Here is a 22631-nt window from a genome sequence, read left to right as displayed (position 1 = left end):
CTCGAAAACATAATTCTGAGTAAAGCCAGACGCAATAGGCTGTATATACATAATTTGATTTATGTGAAATGTCCGGAATACGAAAATCTAGAGAGGCACAAAGCAGATTAATGGTCTCCAGGAGGCTGGGGAAGAGGAGAATAGAGAGTGACTGCTAATGTGTACAAGTTCTTGGAGGGCAGAAGAGGGAGTGGTGAAGAAAATGTTCTGGAATTAGTGAGTGGTGGTGGTTGCCCAACCTTGTGAATATACTTTAAAGAAAAAAAAAGGTAAAAATAAATTGTACACTTTATTTTTTTTTAATATTTATTTATTTATTTGGCTGCGCCAGGTCTTAGTTGCAGCATGCAGGACCTTCGTTGCGGCACACGTGGGATCTTTTTTTAGTTGTGGCATGCGGGATCTAGTTCCCTGACCAGGGATTGAACCCAGGACCCCTGCATTGGGAGTGCGGTCTTAGCCACTGGACCACCAGGGAAGTCCCATATTATATACTTTAAAAGGGTGAACTTTAAATGGTATGTGAACTTTACCTTAAAAAAAAGGGAATTTTTTTTAAGTACCGGGTAGTATCATGGCTAGTGATAGGTACATTTATTTTAATGTATGGTACTCTGTTATTCCTAGACTTCTCTTTTGAGAATAATAAATTTGATTTCTCTTGCAGTAACAAAATGGTTCAACAAGTTCCAGAAAACATCAATTTTCCTGCTGAAGAAGATAAAATCTTGCAGTTTTGGTCCGACTTTAATTGTTTTCAGGAATGCTTAAAGCAATCAAAACATAGGCCAAAGTATGTGAATTTCTTTGGTAAAGGTAGAGTCTGTAAGAATAAGAGGTCTTCCGAATAGAGTTTATATATCACTCTCTTCTTTCCACTTTTCTCATTATCACTACCCTCATTTAAGCATTTAGACTAGTAGTGTAATAGCCTCCTGTTGGGGTACTTCCTGCCTCTAGTCTTCATTCACCTAAAGACCAGTCCTTTCTTTAATTACTGTTTTCATCATGTGTCTCCTGTGCTCAAAAACTTTATCATAAGTGTTTGTTGCCCTATTTTATAGATAACTCAGGATCAGGGTGAATAATTTCCCTTATATCATGGAACTAATTAATGAAGGATGAATGGTCCAATACAGGTCTCTCCAACTCTGTCATAATTAGCTTTTTTAAAGGCAGGGCCTCCAGTAGATATCTCATCAGTTATGTCTGAGTTTCCTAGCCTCGCAGCTTTTCTTTTCCCCAAAGGCTCTACAGTTACAGGAGCTATCTATAGAAAACTGCTATCCTAAATTTTTGCTATCTGTTTTAAAGTAACTTAACGTATTTTTATTACCTCTTAGATTTACCTTCTATGATGGGCCTCCTTTTGCAACTGGACTGCCTCACTATGGACATATACTTGCAGGGACAATTAAAGATATAGTTACAAGATATGCTCACCAGAGTGGGCTTCACGTTGACAGAAGATTTGGATGGGATTGTCATGGTTTACCCGTGGTATGTTTGAGTCACCAGCCTTATAATGTTTTGATTTTTTAATAAGCATTAGATTTAATTATATAATATGTTAAAGTATGAATTTTTGCTATAATCAGAATTTCTTCATTTTTATAATACTATTTATAGTTCATTTTCTCTGTAGATTTTCTGAGAACTAATTCTTTTTAATCTGTTTTATTTTCTAGTTTTGTCGAATTGCATTTGTTTCATACGGCAGGGATGTTAACAATCTTATTGCAAATTTTCAGGAATATGAAATTGATAAGACACTGGGAATCAGAGGACCAGAGGATGTAGCCAAATTGGGGATTGCTGAATATAACAGTCAGTGCCGAGCAATTGTGATGCGATATTCTACTGAGTGGAAGGTATTTTTGGTTATTTTAAGTAGAGTGAAAAAAAAACTCTAGCTTTTAAATAGGAGTTGAAATGTTTTATGGTTCCTTGTGCTTTTTATGATATGTGCCCAAAAGTGTAACAAAAGAGGGGTTGATAATCCTCTTTAAAGGAGTTTTTAGGTTCCATCTTCAACTCCATTACTTAAACTGTTAGCTTAAACTGAGCCCTCTCTTTTCTGATTTGTGTGTGCTTGATTGGTCTTCCATGTTTAATCTACCTACCTACCCACAGTATATGACAGGAATCATGCTGTCCTAGCAAATAGATTAACTTGAATGTTGGCAATAAAAAAATTCAGATGTTAAAAACAATTCACATTTGTACCCATTGTTTTATATTGACTCCCATCTTGCCCACTGCTTCTCTTAGTAATAGAGCTCCCACACTGGTGCATTTTAGTAACCGTCTGATGCCGGCAGAGCTCTTGTCCTCTCTATTCTGATGTGCTTAGGAACAAAGGTCCTCAACTCCCCCTTTCCTCCGTGGCTCTCAGATTAATATATATGTTCAACTTAAAAATATGTCTGGCTTTTATTTTTTTCCATCTTTACTATCTTACCACTTTGACTGTCAAATTTGCTATTCTTCAGAATTCCCTATTCTGCCAGTGGTATCAGTCTTCCAGACTTCAAACTTTAATCATCATGACCGATTCAAATGTCAAATCCTATCAAGCCTTTCTTAGTATCTCTTATCTAGACATTTCTTTTCATTCCTACAACCTAGTCTCTCACCCACCATTGTCTTTATTTCTATAAGAATCTACCAATTGGTCTCTTGCTCATGTTCCTTCCACTTAGCCTGCCAAGTTATTTCTCTCAAGACTGTTCATTGTACTCTTCCTGCTCAAAACTTATCTTCTTTGTTGAATGAAATCTGATTTCATCAACCTAAAAATCAAAGCTCCTCAATTTTCTCCTAACCTAACTTTCTTTAATCTACCTTTCTTGCCTGGTCACCAGTAGGGGAAAATCCTGATGATTATAACATGCATATGGGCTCTTCCCCCCGCCCCCGCAAGAAAAATGGTATGAAAAGCCTCTATACCCATCACCCACTTCCCAAAAGCTAACACCTTTAATAACTATAGTATAATTATCAAAAGCAGAATTAACATTGATACAATATTATACACCTTATTCAGATTTAACCAGTTGTTCCACTGATTTTTATTTTTGATGCAAGATCCAATCTAGGAGCATAGGTTGCATTTAGTTGTCATACCTCCTCAGTCTCCTTCAATCTGGAACATTCCCTCAGTGTTTGTCTTTCATGACCTTGTCACTTTTAAAGAATACAGACCAGTTATTTTGTAAGAAGTCCCTCAGTGTCTTATGTTTCCTTATGATTCAGTTTAGGTTATACATTTTTGGCAAGAATTCCTCAGAAGTAACATCATCCCCTTCTCAGTCTATCATATCAGAAGGCCTGTGATGCTGATAAGTCTTATTGGTGTTGTTCACTTTGTTCACTAAGGTGATTCTGTCAGGTTTCTCCATTGTAAAGTTGCAGTTTTTCCTTTGTAATTAGTAAGTACCCTGTTTTTTATCATACTATGACTCAGTAATTTTAGCAACCATTGATGATTCATGCCAGCAACAGTTAGACTTGTGGTGTTTGCCAAATGGTAGTTTTGGTAGACTTTTATAAAAGAATGTTAATACTTGTAAATAACATCCCCTGCATATAGGATGAATGGCAAGAAAACTTGTTCTTAACCTTACAAAGTGTGTTGTTTACAGTATACATTTACTTGAACCATTGATTGTTTTTCCAAAATTATCATATGTAGTGATAATAGAAGTAAAACAATTGCTATACAATAACAAATACCATTGTCTAAAAATTCTAATATTCACATTTTTTAAGTCTACTATTACCAGACTTGGCCGATGGATTGACTTTGACAATGACTACAAAACTCTCTATCCACAATTCATGGAATCTGTCTGGTAAGTTTATTTGAAGTTGAAATATAATGACTATTTTGTTATATTAGTTAGTAGAGATGCTCTAGCATGAATCCGCTTGTTTTCAGATCCACAATTATCTGAAATCTTTGGGGATGGATTTGGTTTTTTTCTGTTTTTAAAGACTTAATTTTGCTGTGAACCTAAAAATGCTCTAAAAAAATAAAAGAGGAAGATATACAGATTTCCCATATACGCGGTGCCTCCACACATACATAGCCTCCTCCATTATCAACATCCCCCACCAGAGTGGTACATTTGTTACAATTCATGAACCTACCTTGACAGATCATAATCACCCAAAGTCCAGAGTTTACATAAGGGTTCACTCTTGTTATGCATTCTGTGGATTTGGACAAATAAATGTATGATGATATATATCCATAATTCTAGAATTATGCATTGCCCTAAAATTCCACTATACTCCACCTATTCGTCCCTTCCATCCCTAGGTTTTTTTTGAATTCAGTAAATTTTGGATTCTAGAAAGGTATTAGGTTATCCATGTGTTCTGTAGTATATAATGGCCCTAGCCGATTGAGCAGCAACCTGTAATCAATTTAATTCGTATTTCTATACCAGAACTTATAACTCTTCACACTAAGTAAAATAAATGAAGAATATAAATGGCCTGATGTGAATTCAAGTTTTTTTTGTCAAATTAATTAGTACTAATTTTTAGGAAAATTAGGTTTCAGAAATGGCATTGTTTGTTTGAAGGAATTAAGTCTAAGAGATGTGTACTTGAATTTTTTACTAAGAGAAGTTGTATATGCAGTCACTGTTTCATGAGTTTGAAAATGAATTTTGCTTCTTTTTACTATTATAAGACAACTGTTGCAATGCCAGTCTTTTTTTTTTTAATCTATTTTATTTATTTTTGGCTGCATTGGGTCTTTGTTGCTGCATGTGGGCTTTGTCTAGTTGCAGTGATTGGAGGCTACTCTTCGTTGCGGTGTGCAGGCTTCTCATTGCTGTGGCATCTCTTGTTGCAGAGCACAGGCTCTAGGCATGCGGGCTCAGTAGTTGTGGCACACGGGCTTAGTTGCTCTGCGGCATGTGGGATCTTCCCAGACCAGGGCTCGAACCCATGTCCCCTGCATTGGCAGGCAGATTCTTAACCACTGCACTACCAGGGAAGCCCAATGCCAGTCTTGATAGGTGATTTAACCTGAGCCTCCTACAATAGTCTGAGAATCATTATGTATCATTAATGGGCAAATAGTTATTATGGTTACAAAATGACCTATGTACATAACTCAGGCCTTGAGGGAGTCCTACTTTTGTTAAATTATGCATGATTACAGGTGAGTTGCAAAGCTCTTTTGTAGGATACATATTTTTGTGCTGCACTGTAGGTGCTTGTGCCTCTTACTGTCATCCTATCTACCTGATTACATTTCTGTTAGTCAAGGTCTGTTGCACATGCTTGGCACATGCCTTTGCCTTTGAGGAGCTAGATACCGTGGGACAGTTCTCAGACCCTCTGACTGATGTGCCCCTGTGGGTTCATCTCCAGACCCATGTACCCAAGGGTGAGAGCTGATTAAACTCTGACGTGGCAGAAACTTTGGACAGGGGGGCTTCCCCTTTTACTGAGTAGTTGGAGTTCTCATGATTAGGGCGTTCTAAAAAGCTGGGTTTCTCTTAAACTTCTAAAAAAGAAAGTACTCTTTATGCTCTAGATCAGGACAGTTTAGCACTTAAATGTGGTTAGTATGACCAAGAAACTGAATTTCTAATTTTAATAAATTTAAATGAGCACATGTGGCTAGTGCTACCAGGTTGGACAATATATCTCTACATCAGACTTCTTAATTTACATAAAACATACTTGAATCAGGGGAAAACCGTTTTCAAAGCCTCTTGCTATTAGAATGTTAGTTATTCCTGAGGAACATCTTGGCATATAAATAAGGCATATAGACCTAGGGTGAATATTAAAAAAATAGTAGGCGATACATTTAAAATGATAACATTAATTTAATGGTGATAATTTAGATTGAGTTGGTGCTTTTGAGTATATAAAGTACTTCCACATGAATTTTCCCAGATGATCCAGAAAGTCCTGTGGATTGGGTTAGGACCCTCTTTGAGGTAAAGGCAAGTGGTTGTGACTTGCTTGAGATCACTCAACTAATTATATGGCTCTTAGGCTTGAATCTTGGTCTCATGATACAAATCTGACACTTTTCCTCTGGTCTCCTGTGAATGTCCTTGCATCAGAGTATATAATTTAAGATTGAGTTTAAACTTGGGAAATGTGTTACAAGATGTCACCTTTTAGGCTTTATCCAAAGCCAAAGGAATACCATGAAAATACTTGCACAGTTTTACATAAAAATGTATTTTAACAAATGGGAGAGAATTTAATTCATTTATTGTGCCAAGTACATAGGAATCGAACTGTAAAAATGAGTTAAAGACAAGTAAGGATTCCTACCAAATGAATCCTGGCACCCAATTGGGAAAGGTGAGTAGTCACCACAGGAGAACCTGGGATGACTGTCTTGCTACATTTAGCTTAAAGCAACATGTTTAAGTGTTTAATAAAAGTTTTTGACTGACTGTAGGAGAGATATCTGATCCTAATCCCAGTGGTTTATACTTTTTAAATTGCCTGTGTAAAACTGTCCATTACAGTGAAATTTAAGCAGTATACCAGAAAACTATTAAGAAAAACGAAAAGTCTGGGCTTCTCTGGTGGGGCAGTGGTTGAGAATCCACCTGCCAATGCAGGGGACATGGGTTCGATCCCTGGTCTGGGAAGATCCCACGTGCCGCGGAGCAACTAAGCCCCTGCGCCACAACTACTGAGCCTGTGCGCCTAGAGCCCGTTCTCCACAACAAGAGAAGCCACCGCAATGAGAAGCCCGCACACCGCAACAAAGAGTAGCCCCCGCTTGCTGCAACTAGAGAAAGTCCGCGTGCAGCAACAAAGACCCAACACAGCCAAAAATAAATAAATAAATAAGTAAATTTAAATTAAAAAAAAAAAGTCTGAAATCCCAACCATAGTTAACATATTGGTGAAAATCTACTTTTTTAGCATCTCTAAAATTGTAAATATGTATACTGATACATACAGTTTTACATAATTGGTACCTCAGTGTACAGTATGGTGTCAATTGCTTTTCTCAGTTAACATCAAGTCATGAACACCTTTCCATGACAACATATATTTGCACTTTTAATGTCTACATAATATCTCATTATACTGATCTGTTGTAATTTACCAGCTATTCACCAGTTGAGAGACATTGTGTTTCCAATTCTTTGGCTGTGAGAAACTCTACAAACAGAAACTGGCATAAATGTTTGCATTTGGGAAAACAGAATTATGGTTATGTAATTGTAAAATTCTGTCTCTTTACTTGCCAGGTGGGTCTTCAAACAGCTCTATGATAAAGGCCTTGTTTATAGAGGAGTGAAAGTCATGCCCTTTTCCACTGCATGCAATACTCCACTTTCCAACTTTGAGTCTCACCAGAATTACAGGGTATGTGAGATGTCATTGGCATAAGTTATGTACTCAGAAGTTAAATGGCTGTGGTGATCATGGTAACTTAGTCCCAGTGTGGAATGTTAGCCTGGGGAGTGATGTGAATGATGTCTTAATGTGATAGGTTTTGCTTGTTTTAACCATATTTTTATGCCTCTCTTTGTTTAATAAGTCCAGCTCTGCTCTATTTTCCTCCAGTCACTGTTTCATAGGGGTTATTGCTTAGGGTGTTTTTGTGCCTCATCCGAGGCTTTGTAATATCATTTATTTGTTAAAAGTATTTGGAGGAAAATCTGATGTACGATTCGTGGTGTGTTATGATCTTTGATGAATGGAATAACTTGCTGTCATTGGTATAAGAGTTTAGATGTGTCTGTTGTTTACAAAGTGTACTGCTTTACCTTACCCAGGGAGATAGTAAAGACTGTACATCTTCAGGAACAAGAACTATCTGTTCTCAAGTGTGTATATTCAAGGGGTGTTTTATTTCTGAGTTTATCTAACCCTCTTTGTTTTTAAAGGATGTTGATTTGTTTGGAATTCTATCTCATGGCTAAGGTTTGGAAAAGAGAAATGTCTGTAAATAAACAAACTGTGGTATATTTACTTACATATTATTATTAACACTTGCATTTCAAAAGCACTTTTCGTCTTGCAGAATGCTTTCAACATCCCATTGGATCGTTGCATATCCTTGTGAGGTGGGCATGATGATGCCTGCCTGTTGTCCCCTAAATACCCTTCTGTGGCGGTGCTCGTGTTATTATGTTTTTTTTAATAAAATATTTTAAGCACATAAAAATGTAGAGAATAATATACTAACTATTGAGTACCAAAGACTTAAGTTTTGTCAAATCTTAATATATTGCTGTATTTGCTTACTTTTTAAAAACACTTTAACATGGAGAATTTCAAGCATATACAAAAGTAGACAGAATAATTAATTAACAGAATAATTAACTCCCATGTCCTATCGTGTATCCCCTACAATCTGTATGGTCAATCCTGCCCCATCTACACACTCCACTTACTTCTCCTAGACCCTTTTTCAAAAGCAAATTTTAGACATATCATTTTATCAATAAGTAATTCATTATATATCTTTAATAGATAAGAAATATTTCTTTAACATTACCAGAGTACCATTATCACACCTTAAAAAGCCATCATCAATCATTTTTAATATTCTTAATATTAAATATTCTGTAGTTGTTTAACTCCTGGTTATCATCAGTGTTCACATTTCTATTTGTCTCATAAACAGCATCTTTTTTTTCCCCTCAGGTTATTTCTAGTTGGTTTTTTTTGTTTTTTCTTGTTTGTTTTGTTTTAATCGAGACATAGGAAAGTTCATACATGGTAATAGTTGTCTTTTAGGTCTGTTTTTTTTGGGGGGTTTTTTTGTGTTTTTTTTTTTGCAGTACATAGGCCTCTCACTGTTGTGGCCTCTCCCATTGTGGAGCACAGGCTCCGGATGCGCAGGCTCAGCGGCCATGGCTCACGGGCCCGGCCGCTCCGCGGCATGTGGGATCTTCCTGGACCAGGGCACAAACCTGTGTCCCTTGCATCGGCAGGCGGACTCTCAACCACTGCACCACCAGGGAAACCCCTTTTAGGTCTGTTTTAATGTGTAGGTCTCCATTTCTCTTTCTATGTTTTTCTTTTTCTTTTTTTTTTCCCCCTTGCCAATTGTTGTTTGGGAAACAGATATTACCTTGTAGTTTCCCACAATCTGAGTTTTGATGATTACATGTCCATAATCTAATTTAACATTTTCTCTGTCCTCTGCAATTTATAGAAATAAGTACTTCATTTTTATGTTTGTTTTGTTTATGGTTTTTTGGTGGGGTGGGTTAAATTTTACCTATAATTCAATGCACTAATCTTAAGTATACCATTTAATGGCTTTCGCGAGGAGAATTCCCTGGTGGTCCAGTGGCGAGTCCTCTGTGCTTTCACTGCCGAGGGCGCAGGTTCAATCCCTGGTTGGGGAAGGAACTAAGATCCCGCAAGCCTCGCGGTGTGGCCAGAAAATTAAAAAACAAAACATGGGTTTCACTAAATGCATCTGTTGTTGTTGATTTCAAATACATCAGATGTCACAGATAGCAGTTGATTAGTTTTGTCTGGTTCTGTACTTTGAAGAAATGGAAAGATCCACTATGTATTCTTCTGTTTCTGGCTTTTCTCACTCAGTGTTACGTTTGTGATAGTCATCCATGTATGTGTAGTTTTGGATCTTTTGTTCTAATTCCTGTGTAGGTGAATATACCACAGTTTATTTACATCACATTTCTCTTTTCCATTTCCTTCTTCACATCCTGATAGGTAACCACTATGCTGAATTTGGTGTTTCTTTTTCATGCATATTTTTATATTTTTATTTTCTATATAAGTATCCATAAACAGTATTTAGTGTTGTTTGCAAGTTTTTAAATCTCATTCATTGTACTTATTCTGCACCTTGCCTTTTATACTAAACATTATGTTTTAAAGTTTCTTCATATTGATACATGTAGCTTTAAGTTTATTTTTAACTGCTGTATAGTGTTTCATATAACATAGATTACAATTTATTTATTCATTCTTTTGATAGATATTTGAGGTGTTCAGAGGGCACAGCCTTTTTTTTCTTTTTAAATGGTAACAATTGGTGTTGCTCCAAACATTTTGTAATATAAATCCTTGTGTACTATGCTGGAATTTTCTTTGGTAACTAAATTTTTACATGTTAGAGCCCCATTATAACTTGTTAGGTCCTAGGGTTTTCAAAGTTTATACTCTTCTATAAGTAAATAAATACATTCTCTTATTGAGAAAGAGCAAGCTGTATGGAACTAAATTGAGTTACAGAAGACAGTCCTTCCAACTTTTCCGAAAGGTAAACCAACTTGTGGTATATACAAATATTTAGTTTTTATATTGTCTAAATTTTTAGTTTTTAGAAGTCTGGTTGATGTGATTATTTATGAGTCTTACGCTCATTGTGGAAAATTTAGAAGCCATAGAAGATATAAAGAAGAGGGAAAAAAATTATAATCCCAGTACCCAAAGGAAATCACTATTAATGTTTTATTTAGATTTCCCTTTAGTGGCTTTTTAATTTTTTTATGTTTATTATTATACATACTAAAATTAATAATTTTTATATCTTAGTACCTATTTCCTGGCTTAAAAAGACAACATTTTTTTGCTCCTCCATTTACTTGCTCTATTCCATATATTTGCACAAAATGAATATATATGTGAAGCCAGCACCCAGATAAAGTTAAAGAAGAACCTTATCAACCTGTCAAAAGCTCTCCCTTCTCATGGTCTCTTCAGTTTAGCATGTATCCCCCCACTCCTCTATAGCAACCACTGTCCTCACTTCCAACCTCATTGTTTGCTGATTCTGTACTAAATATAAATGGAATTGTACAGTTTGTTCTTTTTTTGCATCTGGCTTCTCTTGCTCAAGATTATGTTTGTGAAAGTCATCCATGTTGTGTGTAGTTGTAGATCATCATTTTAATTACTGTCTAGTATTTAACTTATCCATTCTAATGTCGATGGACATTTAGGTAATATCCAATTTTTGGCTTTTATCAGTAGTACTACTGTGAGCATTCTGGAACTTGTCTTTTGGGGATCATATATACACATTCCCAGGAGTGGGATTATTGAGTCATAAGGTATACTTACATTTAGCCCTAGTACAAGAATTGGCAAACTTTGTAAAGGGCCAGATAGTAAATATTTTAGACTTTGTTGGCCAGATTATCTGTCAGTCCTGTCAAATCCATTCTTAAGTCTTGGCCTCTATAAAAACAGGTAACGGCCAGATTTGACTCATGGACCATGGTTCATTGCCTCCCACTCTAACCCCAAAGGGATTATACTTCCACTAGACAGTTCTGATTACACTGCATCCTTGCCAGCACTTAGTATTTTCTGTCTTTTTTCACTTTGGCCATACTATGAGTGTGTACTAAGGATTGTGTTTGTTTTTAATTTTTGGCATAATTTCAGACTTCCTGAAAAGTTGAAAAGAATTCTCATATACCCTTCAATTCAAATAAAGAATAACACTGTTTTCCAAAATCGTTATTTTATTTACCAAATTCTTTATGGACTTCTTATAAAATAGATCATTGTAATAGTGAAACCTCATTTATGTATCCCACTTGCTACACTATAAATGTTTTATTTGTGACTACTAAGGTAATTATTAAAGCATTTTCTTTATGTAAAAAATGTATTTGGAATTTCTCGCTTTGTATTTTCTTTTTACAAATATGGCAGATTTTTTTTAAAGCTCAGTTTATTCTGAAAATAAAAGTTTATTTTATTCTTTAGGATCAGTTCGTTTTTCTTCCATGTCTACTACTATGGAATCTGTAAAAGAATACTTTATCTCATTTTATTTCAGGATGTTCAAGATCCTTCAATATTTGTAACTTTCCCTTTGGAGGAAGATGAAAATATGTCTTTGGTTGCCTGGACAACTACTCCCTGGACTCTGCCTAGTAACCTTGCCCTGTGTGTTAATCCAGATATGCAGTATGTGAAGATTAAAGGTAAATGTGAGCCTGGTTACTTATGATCAATATGAATAAAATAATTTTAATGAATTTTGGGAAAGAATGAAAGCTTACATTTCTTCCCTTTTTTTTTTACTTTTTTTATTGAGGTATAATTGACATACATTATGTTAATTTTAGGTTTACAACAAAATAAACATTTGTGTACATCATGAAATGAACACCATAGTAAGTCTAGTTAACATTCATCACCGTACATATTTACAGAATTTTTTTCTTGTGGTGAGACCTTTTAAGATCTACTCTCTCAGTAACTTTCAAATATGTAATACAGTATTATTAACTATAGTTGCCATGCTATAAATTATATCCCCATGCCTTATTTTATAATTGGAAGTTTGTACCTTTTAACTTCCTTTACCCATTCCACCCCGCCACACACACACATACACACCCCTGCTTCTAACAACCACCAGTCTGTTCTCTGTATCCATGAGGTTTATTTTTGTTGTTTTGATTTCATTCTTATTCCACATTAAAGTGAGATAATATATTATGTGTCTTTCTTTGACTTATTTCACTTAGCCTAATGCCCTCAAGGTTCATCCATGATGGTTTAAGCAGCAAAATTTCATTCTTTCTTACAGCCAAATAGCATTCCATTGTACATATACATACCATATTTTCTTCATCAATCCATCCATTGATGGACACAGGTTGTTTCCATAATTTGGCTATCGTAATTAATGCTGCTGTGAACATGGGGTGCAGTTATCTTTTCAAGTTAGTGTATTCATTTTCTTTGTATAAATATCCAGAATTAAATTACTGGATCATATGTAGTTGTATTTTTAATTTTTTGAGGAACCTCCCATACTGTTTTCCATGGTGGCTACACCAATTTACATTCCCATCATCAGTGCAGAGATTCTCTCTTCTCCACATCCTTGCCCACACTTGCTGTCTCTTGTCTTTTTGAAAACAGCCACTCTAACAGGTGTGAGGTGATACCTTATTGGGGCTTTGATTTGCATTTCCCTGATATAAGTGGTATTGAGCATCTTTTCATGTACCTGATGGATATCTGATTGTCTTCTTTGGAAAAATGTCTATTCAGATCTTCTACCCATTTTTTAAATTGGTTTGGTGGTTTTTTTTGTTTGTTTGCTTGTTTGTTTTGCTATCAAGTTGTATCAGTTCTTTATATATTTTGGATATTAGCCCCGTATCAGCTATATGATTTGCAGATATTTTCTCCCATTCAGATGGTTGCCTTTTCATTTCGTTGATTACTTTTGCTGTGCAGAAGCTTTAGTGTGATGTAGTCCCACATTTTTTCTGTTTGTTTTTATTTTTGCTTCTGTTGCCTTTGCTTTTGTTGTCAGAGCAAAAAAAAAGACATTGCCAAGACCAATGTCAAGAAGTTTATCAACTATGTTTTCATCTAGGAATCTTATGGTTTCAGGTCTTATGTTAAAGTCTTTAATTCATTTGCGTTAATTTCTGTGTATGGCATAAGAGAGTGGTCCGGTTCTCCCAACACCATTTATTGAAGAGATTCTCCTTTCCCCATTGTATGTTCTTGGCTCCTTTGTTGTAAATTAATTGTCTTATGTGTGAGTTTATTTCTGGACTCTCTGTTCTGTTCCATTGATCTTTGTGTCTGTTTTTATGCCAATACCATACTGTTTTGATTACTAGAGCTTTGTAATATAGTTTGAAATCAAGGAGTGTTGTGCCTCCAGCTTTGTTCTTCTTTCTCAAGATTGCATGCACTATTCAGGGTCTTTGGTGGGTCCACATAAATTTTAAGATTGTTTATTCTATTTCTGTGAAAAATGCCATTGAAATTTTGATAGGAATTGCACTGAATCTATAGAGTTCCTTCAGTAGTATGGACGTTTTAACAATATTAATTCTTCGAATCCATGAGCATGGAACACTTTTCCATTTATTTGTGTCTTCCATTTCTTTTATCAATGTTTTAAACTTTTCAGTGTCTAGGTCCTTCATTTCCTCTGCTAAGCTTATTCCTACATATTTTATTCTTTCTGATGCAATTGTAAATGCAACTGTTTTCTTAATTTCTCTTTCTGATAGTTCATTATTGGTGTATAGAAATGCAACAGCTTTCCATGTATTGATTTTGTATGCTGCAACTTTACTGCATTTATTTATTTTTATTTTTTTAAATAAATTTATTTTTATTTATTTTTGGCTGCGTTGGGTCTTCGTTGCTGTGCGTGGGCTTTCTCTAGTTGTGGCATGCGGGGGCTACTCTTCATTGTGGTGCACGGGCTTCTCATTGCAGTGGCTTCTCTTGTTGCAAAGCACGGGCTCTGGGTGCATGGCCTTCAGTAATTGTGGCACACAGGCACAGTAGTTGTGGCTCGTGGGCTCTAGAGCGCAGGCTCAGTGGTTGTGGCACACGGGCTTAGTTGCTCTGCGGCATGTGGGATCTTCCCAGACCAAGGATCAAACCTGTGTCCCCTGCATTGGCAGGAAGATTATTAACCACTGAGCCACCAGGGAAGTCCCTCCATTTATTTTTTAGTTCTGAGTTTTTGGTGGAGTCTTCTATATGTACTATAATATTATCTGCAAATAGTGAGTTTTACTTCTTCCTTTCCAATTTGGATACCTTTTATTTCTTTTTCCTGCCCTATTGTTCCAGCTAGGACTTCTAATACTATGTTGAATAAAAGTGGCAAGAGTGGGCATCTTTATCTTGTTCTTGATATTAGAGGAAAAGCTTTCAGTTTTTCACCAAAGAGTATGATATTAGCTGTGGGGTTGTCATGTACGGCCTTTATTATGTTGAAGTACATTCCCTCTAAAAGAGGCATTTTTAGTAAAGTTGTTCAAGTAATTTTATCTAGCTACAGAGATTATCAGGATAAAGTTGAGGTTTTTTTGTTTGTTTGGTTGGTTGGTTTTTGGCCACACCACACAGCTTATGGGATCTTAGTTCGCCAACCAGGGATTGAACCTGGGCCCCCGGCAGTGGAAGCATGGAGTCCTAACCACTGGACCGCCAGGGAATTCCCAAGGATGTTGTTATTATCGAGTAACAAAAAAAATCTCTTAACTCCCTGGGTTTGTGTGAAGGCAGGGCCTGGATATGTACTGTTTAGGGCTATGCCCTTATAACCCATTACCTAGAAGAAAATAAGTATTCAATAAATATCAACTAAATGAATGAATGCTTAAAAAGTCTTATCATGATAGATAGGAGGAAATAAATAGACAATAGATGGGTCACACTAGAAATAGAACACAGTTAATTCGTTAAGGAAAACTGAGTTGGATACAATATTAGAGAACATCTGAAATTTTCTCAGAAAGGTGCTTAAGTCATGCTTAAGTATTATTTTAAAAATATTCTTTACTTTGATTTTTAAATAGACATCAGTATTAGTAATCAGGACATAGTTTGTACTTATAACTTAATAAACTTATTACAAATTATACAAAAAATAAATGTATTTACTAGAATCAGTAAAGCCGTTGGGGCTGGGAGGTAGCATGAACTCTCTGGTCACATGTCTTATGATTTATTGTTTGGGAATCTGTTCTTAGGTATGTCATAATCACTCATATGTGCTAATAACCCTGGGGAAATTTGCCTTTTAATAAAATTTCTTAGAAACCCAGAAAGCCTCTACTAAGTACTTTTCTAGTGGTGAATACATAGGTATGGTGTTATGTAGCAGGATATGTTTGGGAAGGAGAAATCTGATAATGAGTTTCAAACAGCACAACAAAGCCAGTTAGCTTCCAATGCACTTCTAAAGCTGGAAATAATCCAGCTGTTTGGGCCTCCTGAAAGGATAACCATGCCTGTTTCATGTTGGTGAATTCCAAGGCTTGAGGCAAGGGATCCGGAAAGGAAGCTGTAAGAAGTGGACAGAGTGACGGTCCAGAGTATATTTTCAGGAGTTTAGAGGAAAATAATATAAGAAAACATGTGGAACACGTCTTAGTTTACCAATTCCTACTCCCCTCTTCTACATATCCAAGCAACTAGTTTATCTGCTTATTTCCCCTGGCCTAGGAAAAGGATTATTTTTTACCCAGAATTTCCTTCTTGGTCCAGTGTAGAAGTAAATACTACTTTTTTTTTTTTTTTTTAGTTTTTTATTTAATTTTTATTTTATATTAGACTATAGTTGATTTGCAATATTGTGTTAGTTTCAGGTGTACAGCAAAGTGATTCAGTTATACATACACATATCTATTCTTTTTCAGATTCTTTTCCCATATAGGTTATTATGGAGTATTGAGTAGAGTTCCTTGTGCTATACAGTAGGTCCTTGTTGATTATCTATTTTATATATAATAGTATGTATATATGAATCCCAATCTCCTAATTTATCCCTCCCCCCAACCTTCCCCTTTGGTAACCATAAGTTTGTTTTCTAAGTCTATGAGTCTTTCTGTTTCGTAAATAAGTTCATTTGTATCATTTTTTAGATTCCACATGTAAGTGCTAACCATATGATATTTGTCTTTCTCTAACTTACTTCACTTAGTATGATAATCTGTAGATCCATCCATGTTGCTACAAATGGCATTGTTGCATTCTTTTTTATGGCTGAATAATATTCCATTGTTTGTTTGTTTTTTTATGTAGAGCTGCATGAACTGTTTTTTATATTTTGGAGGTTAATCCCCTGGCAGTCTCTTCGTTTGCAAATATTTTCTCGCATTCTGTGAGTTGTCTCTTCCTTTTGTTTGTGGTTTCCTTTGCTGTGCAAAAGCTTTTAAGTTTAATTAAGTTCCATTTGTTTGCTTTTGTTTTTATATTCATTACTCTGGGAAATAGATCCAAGTATTGCTGTGATTTATGTCAAAGAGTGTTCTGCCTGTGTTTTCCTCTAAGAGATTTATAGTATCTGGCCTTACATTTAGGTCTTTAATCCATTTTGTGTTTTTTTTCTGTATGGTGTTAAGGAGTGTTCTAATTTCATTTTTTTTACACATAGCAGTCCAGTTTTCCCAGCACCACTTAGGAAGAGACTGTCTTTTCTCCATTGCATATTCTTGCCTCCTCTGTCATAGATTAATTGACCATAGGTGCGTGGATTTATGTTTGGGCTTTCTATCCTTTTCCATTGATCTATAAGTCTGTCTTTGTGCCAGTATGATGCTGTTTTGATTACTGTAGCTTTATAGTATAGTCTGAAGTCAGGGAGCCTGATTCCTCCAGCTCCATTTTTGTTTCTCTAGATTGCTTTGGCTATTCGAGATCTTTTGTGTTTCCACACAAATTTTAAGATTTTTTGTTCTAGATCTGCAAAAAATGCCACTAGTAATTTGATAGGGGTTGCACTGAATCTGTAGATTGCCTTGGGTAGTATAGTCATTTTGACCATATTGATTCTTCCACTCCCAGAATGTAGTATATCTTTCCATCTGTGTCATCTTTGATTTCTTTCACCAGCATCTTATAGTTTTCTGAGTACAGGTCTTTTGCCTCCTTAGGTAGGTTTATTCCTAGGCATTTTATCCTATTTAATGCAATGGTTAAAAAGAAAAAAAATTACATTTCTTTTCTTTTCTTTTTTAATTAATTAATTTATTTATTTTTGGCTTCATTGGGTCTTCGTTGCTGCATGCGGGCTTTCTGTAGTCACGGTGAGCCAGGGCTACTCTTCGTTGCCGTGTGTGGGCTTCTCATTGAGGTGGCTTCTCTTGTTGCAGAGCACAGGCTCTAGGTGTGCGGGCTTCAGTAGTTGTGGCACACGGGCTCATTAGTCGTGGCTTGCGGGCTCTAGAGCGCAGACTCAGTAGTTGTGGTGCACAGGCTTAGTTGCTCCGTGGCAGGTGGCATCTTCCTGGACCAGGGCTTGTGTGCCCTGCATTGGCAGGTGAATTCTTAACCACTGCACCACCAGGGAAGTCCTACATTTCTTTTTGGAGTAAAAATAGAAGTTTTTGAAAAAGTATTAGATTTAATCAGAAAAATAACCTCTAAGACCATTTTCATTTCTGATTGAAAAATTAACGCAAAACATAAAAATTAAAATTAACACAAAAAATTAACATTGTACAGAGATATAAAAAGTAAAAATTTCATATAATTTTCAGATTATAATACTTTTATGCATCATGCTCCTGTTACAGATGAAGAACCTGAGATTCAAAGGGCGTGGCATATCATTGCTACTACGAATCTCCAGTATGTGTTTTCTCAACACCGCCAAGCACTTAAATCAATTCAAGCACTAGCTATCTGGAGCTAGAGTCAGATATCACAGGTCAAGAGCTTAGTCCTACAAGACTGCCCCCTGCCACTGCACCCCCACCCCCTTTCAGATGTCAGTCACAAGTTCCGGTTGTCACCTGGGCTTCTCACCAACCCATGACTTCCTCCTTGGGTCCAAAGAGCAACTCACAGAACTCAGAAACATTGTACTTACTAGATTACCGGTTTATTATAAAAGGAGATTGTAATGGATACACATGAACAGCCAGATGAAGAAGTGCATAGGATGAGATCTGGAAGGGTCGCAAGCACAGGAACTTCTTTCCCCAGAACTGGGGTGGGCTACTCTCATAGCAGGTGGATACGTTCACTAACCTGGAAACTCTCCAAACCTTATCCTTTTGGGTTTTTATGGAGGCTTTATTACATGGGCACAATTGATTAAATCATTGGCCATTGGTGATTGAACTCAATCTCTGACCCCTCTCTACTCCCCAGGGGGGGCTGGAGGTGGAGGATGAAAATTCCAACCCTGTAGCCATGTGCTTGGTTCACCATCCTTAGGTTACCTAGGGGTTTTACAAAAGTCACTCCATTAATGTAACAAAAGACACCTTTGGTTCCCGTCACTTAGGAAATTCCAAGGGTTTTAAGAGCTCTGCGAGAACAGGGATTAGGACCAAATATTTGTTCCTTACTATACATCATAGTATCATAGAATTGGTACCAGAATTTGAGAACTCTGTACCTTTCAAATATTCCCTGGTGTCAAGTTAACCATAGTCTCGAAGAGGCCCTTTCCATAGAGATTTATATGAAAAAAGAAGATTGGTACCTTCAGGTTTCTATAGTTTATGGGGAGCAGGGGGAAGTCAGGGAAAGAAAAGAAAAACTCATAGCCAGAAAAAGAATCTGTCTTACAAGACAGTTAACTTGATTCACAATAGCTTGTGCTATCAAGGGAAGAATATTGAGAAAGGAATGGGAAAGTGTTGGGCGTCAGATATTTTTATCATTATTTAGCTGTGCCTTAGGAGTAGCTAAGACCAAGAGTTGGTTTCTAACGATATCAACTGGGAAGGAGCTGTTTCCACATAGAGCCTGGCTGTGGTGTCTACTGCTGCTTCTCCCTGCAAGTGCATTTTTGTCTGTTAAAAGTTTCCTGTGTTGCCTGTGGGTCATGGCCATTCCTTAGTGAGCCTGACAGCCATAAAGGCCATCTGGCTGCGATTTCAATCGTATTATTCATCTGCCTGCATACAGCTCTTTTACTTCTTGGACCATGTGTTGTGTTTTATTCAGAAAATATACTAGACTCCACTTATAATGAAGTTCCTGTGAGGTTAGAACTGTTGGGTGGCAACATTATTTGTGGTAGTTTTTCAGTGAATTGCAAAGGCCTTCACAATGATCCATAGATGCTCATTTTTCTTACAGCCTTAGTATATTCTTGGGTATGTCATACTTTACATCTGGGTGTTTAAATTAGCCTAAATTTTTGTAAGGCAATTTGTCAGTATCTATTAAATTTTAAATGTTTATGCATTTGTTTCAGCTTTTCTCTTCCTAGGATACTATTGTCCAGAAATGTTTCCAGTATGGGTACAAAGACATGTATAAGGATATTTGTTATCCCAGTGTTCATAGCAGTAGCAATTTGAAAACAGTTTAATTGTCTAGCATTAATTGATATGTTAAAAATAACTTGTACCTCCATAAGATGGAATACTATAGAGCTGTTTAAAAGAATGAGAAAATCTATATGTGCTAACATATGAGAAAATGTTCACAATGTATTATGTGAAAACAAATTACAAAACTGTATTGTGTTATATCCCATAATTATTGTTACATGTTTACATAATATGTATGTTAATATATACATAGAAAAACACCTGGAGGAATAGACACTGAAATGATAGTGTTGAGGCGGGGGGCGGGGTGGGGTGGGGAGTATGAGATTATGGGAAACTTTTGGTTTGTGATCTTATTGGTTTGCTAATGTTACGGATTTTACACTCATATATATTACTTTTGGTAGGAGAAAATAAAGATTAATTTACTTAAAATGAATAGAGGTGCAGTTAACAACAACTGATGAGCTGCCTTAACAGCATTTGATGTTTTTGTCTTTTTCGTATTTGGAAAGCACATGTGCCCTAGCGTTCTTTGTGGTGTTCCTCTGTCAGTGCTGAGCACATTGGATGCAGGTGGTATAGGAGCCACTGGAGGGAAAAATATGCAGATGCGTGTCTTTAGCGTAAGCCAAACCCTGAATATCATTGAAGTCCACTTTTTCCCTTGCTCTCATAGATGCTGTCAGAGGAAAATTATACATTTTAATGGAAGCCAGATTATCAGCCCTCTATAAATTGGAGAGTGACTATGATATCCTTGAAAGGTGAATATACAAATCATTGATTTGTACATGTCTGTGTGTGCACGTGCATGTGTGTGTCTTTAGCTTTAAAAAGAGAGATACTGGGCTTCCTTGGTGGCGCTGTGGTTGAGGGTCCGCCTGCCGATGCAGGGGACGCGGGTTCGTGCCCCGGTCCGGGAGGATACCACATGCTGTGGAGTGGCTGGGCCCGTGGGCCATGGCCACTGGGCCTGCGCATCCGGAGCCTGTGCTCTGCAACGGGAGAGGGCACAGCAGTGAGAGGCCCGCGTACCACACACACACAAAAAAAGTGAGATACTTTATTGCCCAAAAGCTATATTATTCAGGTTTAGTTTTAAGTACTAACACCAAGTACATTCAGGTCACACGTTCCAGCACTAATGATTTAGGAACAAGAAAACCAGAAGGGAATGGTAACTTGATGTGGCTGCAGCCTCATTTCTTTGATAATTTTAATTGTGACTTTGCCTTTCTCTTTTTTCTAGATTTCCTGGTGCCTATCTCAAAGGCAAGAAATACAAACCCCTGTTTGACTATTTTATAAAGGTGAGCTTAGAGACTTCTATCACAGGAGCTCTCCACAACCCATGTATTTGATAACTGGAGTGGTATTTATATTGTCTTATTGTTAGATTGTTCATACAAGTGTGCCTAAATCCAAAAATCTGTTTTAGTATTACAAAAATTAAATTCTGTTTCTATTGCCTTCTTGTTTTAATAATTAAAATCCTATAGGAATTTTTAAATACTTTTCTCAAATTGCATAAGGAATCAGTTACATTGATAAGATTTAATCTGTGTATATTTGTATTGTTTATAGTCTACACATCACCCAGGAAAGTCATTGAGGTGGTTTTTTTTTGTTTTTTTTTTTAACATCTTTATTGGAGTATAATTGCTTTACAATGGTGTGTTAGTTTCTGCTTTATAACAAAGTGAATCAGTTATACATATACACATGTTCCTATATCTCTTCCCTCTTGCATCTCCCTCCCTCACGCCCTCCCTATCCCACCCGTCTAGGTGGTCACAAAGCACCGAGCTGATCTCCCTGTGCTATGCGGCTGCTTCCCACTAGCTATCTATTCTACGTTTGTTAGTGTATATATGTCCATGCCACTCTCTCACTTTGTCACAGCCTACCCTTCCCCCTTCCCACATCCTCACGTCCATTCTCTAGTAGGTCTGCATCTCCATTCCCGTCTTACCCCTAGGTTCTTCATGACCTTTTTCTTTTTCCTTAGATTCCATATATATGTGTTAGCATACGATATTTGTTTTTTTCTTTCTGACTTACTTCACTCTGTATGACAGACTCTAAGTCCATCCACCTCACTACACATAACTCAATTTCGTTTCTTTTAATGGCTGAGTAATATTCCATTATATGTATGTGCCACATCTTCTTTATCCATTCATCCGATGATGGACACTTAGGTTGCTTCCATCTCCTGACTATTGTAAATAGCGCTGCAATGAACATTTCGGTACATGAATATTTTTTTTAACATCTTTATTGGAGTATAATTGCTTTACAATGGTGTGTTAGTTTCTGCTTTACAACAAAGTGAATCAGTTATACATACACGTATGTCCCCATATCTCTTCCCTCTTGCATCTCCCTCCCTCCCACCATCCCTATCCCACCCCTCTAGGTGGTCACAAACCACCTAGCTGATCTCCCTGGGCCATGAGGCTGCTTCCCACTAGCTATCCACCCTACGTTTGGTAGTGTATATATGTCCATGCCACTCTCACTTCATAACAGCTTCAGTAATATTCCATTGTATATATGTGCCACATCTTCTTTATCCGTTCATCTGTCGATGGACACTTAGGTTGCTTCCATATCCTGGCTTGTAAATAGAGCTGCAGTGAACATTGTGGTACATGACTCTGTCTGAATTATGGTTTTCTCAGGGTATATGCCCTGTAGTGGGATTGCTGGGTCGTATGGTAGTTCTATTTTTAGTTTTTTCAGGAACTTGCATAATGTTCTCCATAGTGGCTGTATCAATTCACATTCCCACCAGCAGTACAAGAGTGTTCCCTTTTCTCCACACCCTCTCAGGCATTTATTGTTTCTAGATTTTTTGATGATGGCCATTCTGACCAGTGTGAGATG

General features: G+C 36.7%; 1 protein-coding gene across 8 annotated transcripts in view; it reads left to right on the top strand.

The window, feature by feature from the left end:
* The window catches only part of IARS1 (isoleucyl-tRNA synthetase 1), a 94541-nt gene that overhangs the window by 6466 nt on the left and 65444 nt on the right, over positions 1-22631 (top strand). For all 8 annotated transcript variants that reach the window (XM_024117188.3, XM_024117187.3, XM_024117186.3 and 5 more), the window contains exons 2-9: positions 668-793; positions 1344-1500; positions 1752-1871; positions 3772-3854; positions 7254-7371; positions 11786-11933; positions 20419-20506; positions 20992-21052. In XM_024117188.3, coding sequence (XP_023972956.1) covers positions 675-793; positions 1344-1500; positions 1752-1871; positions 3772-3854; positions 7254-7371; positions 11786-11933; positions 20419-20506; positions 20992-21052 — 894 coding nt within the window. In that variant the 5' untranslated portion in view covers positions 668-674. The remainder of the gene's footprint in view (positions 1-667; positions 794-1343; positions 1501-1751; positions 1872-3771; positions 3855-7253; positions 7372-11785; positions 11934-20418; positions 20507-20991; positions 21053-22631) is intronic.

Source organism: Physeter macrocephalus, chromosome 9 (assembly GCF_002837175.3).
Source record: "Physeter macrocephalus isolate SW-GA chromosome 9, ASM283717v5, whole genome shotgun sequence".
Taxonomy (NCBI): Eukaryota; Metazoa; Chordata; class Mammalia; order Artiodactyla; family Physeteridae; genus Physeter; species Physeter macrocephalus.
The sequence above is the reverse complement of the archived record's forward strand: the minus strand, read 5'-3'. Positions and strand labels throughout refer to the sequence as shown.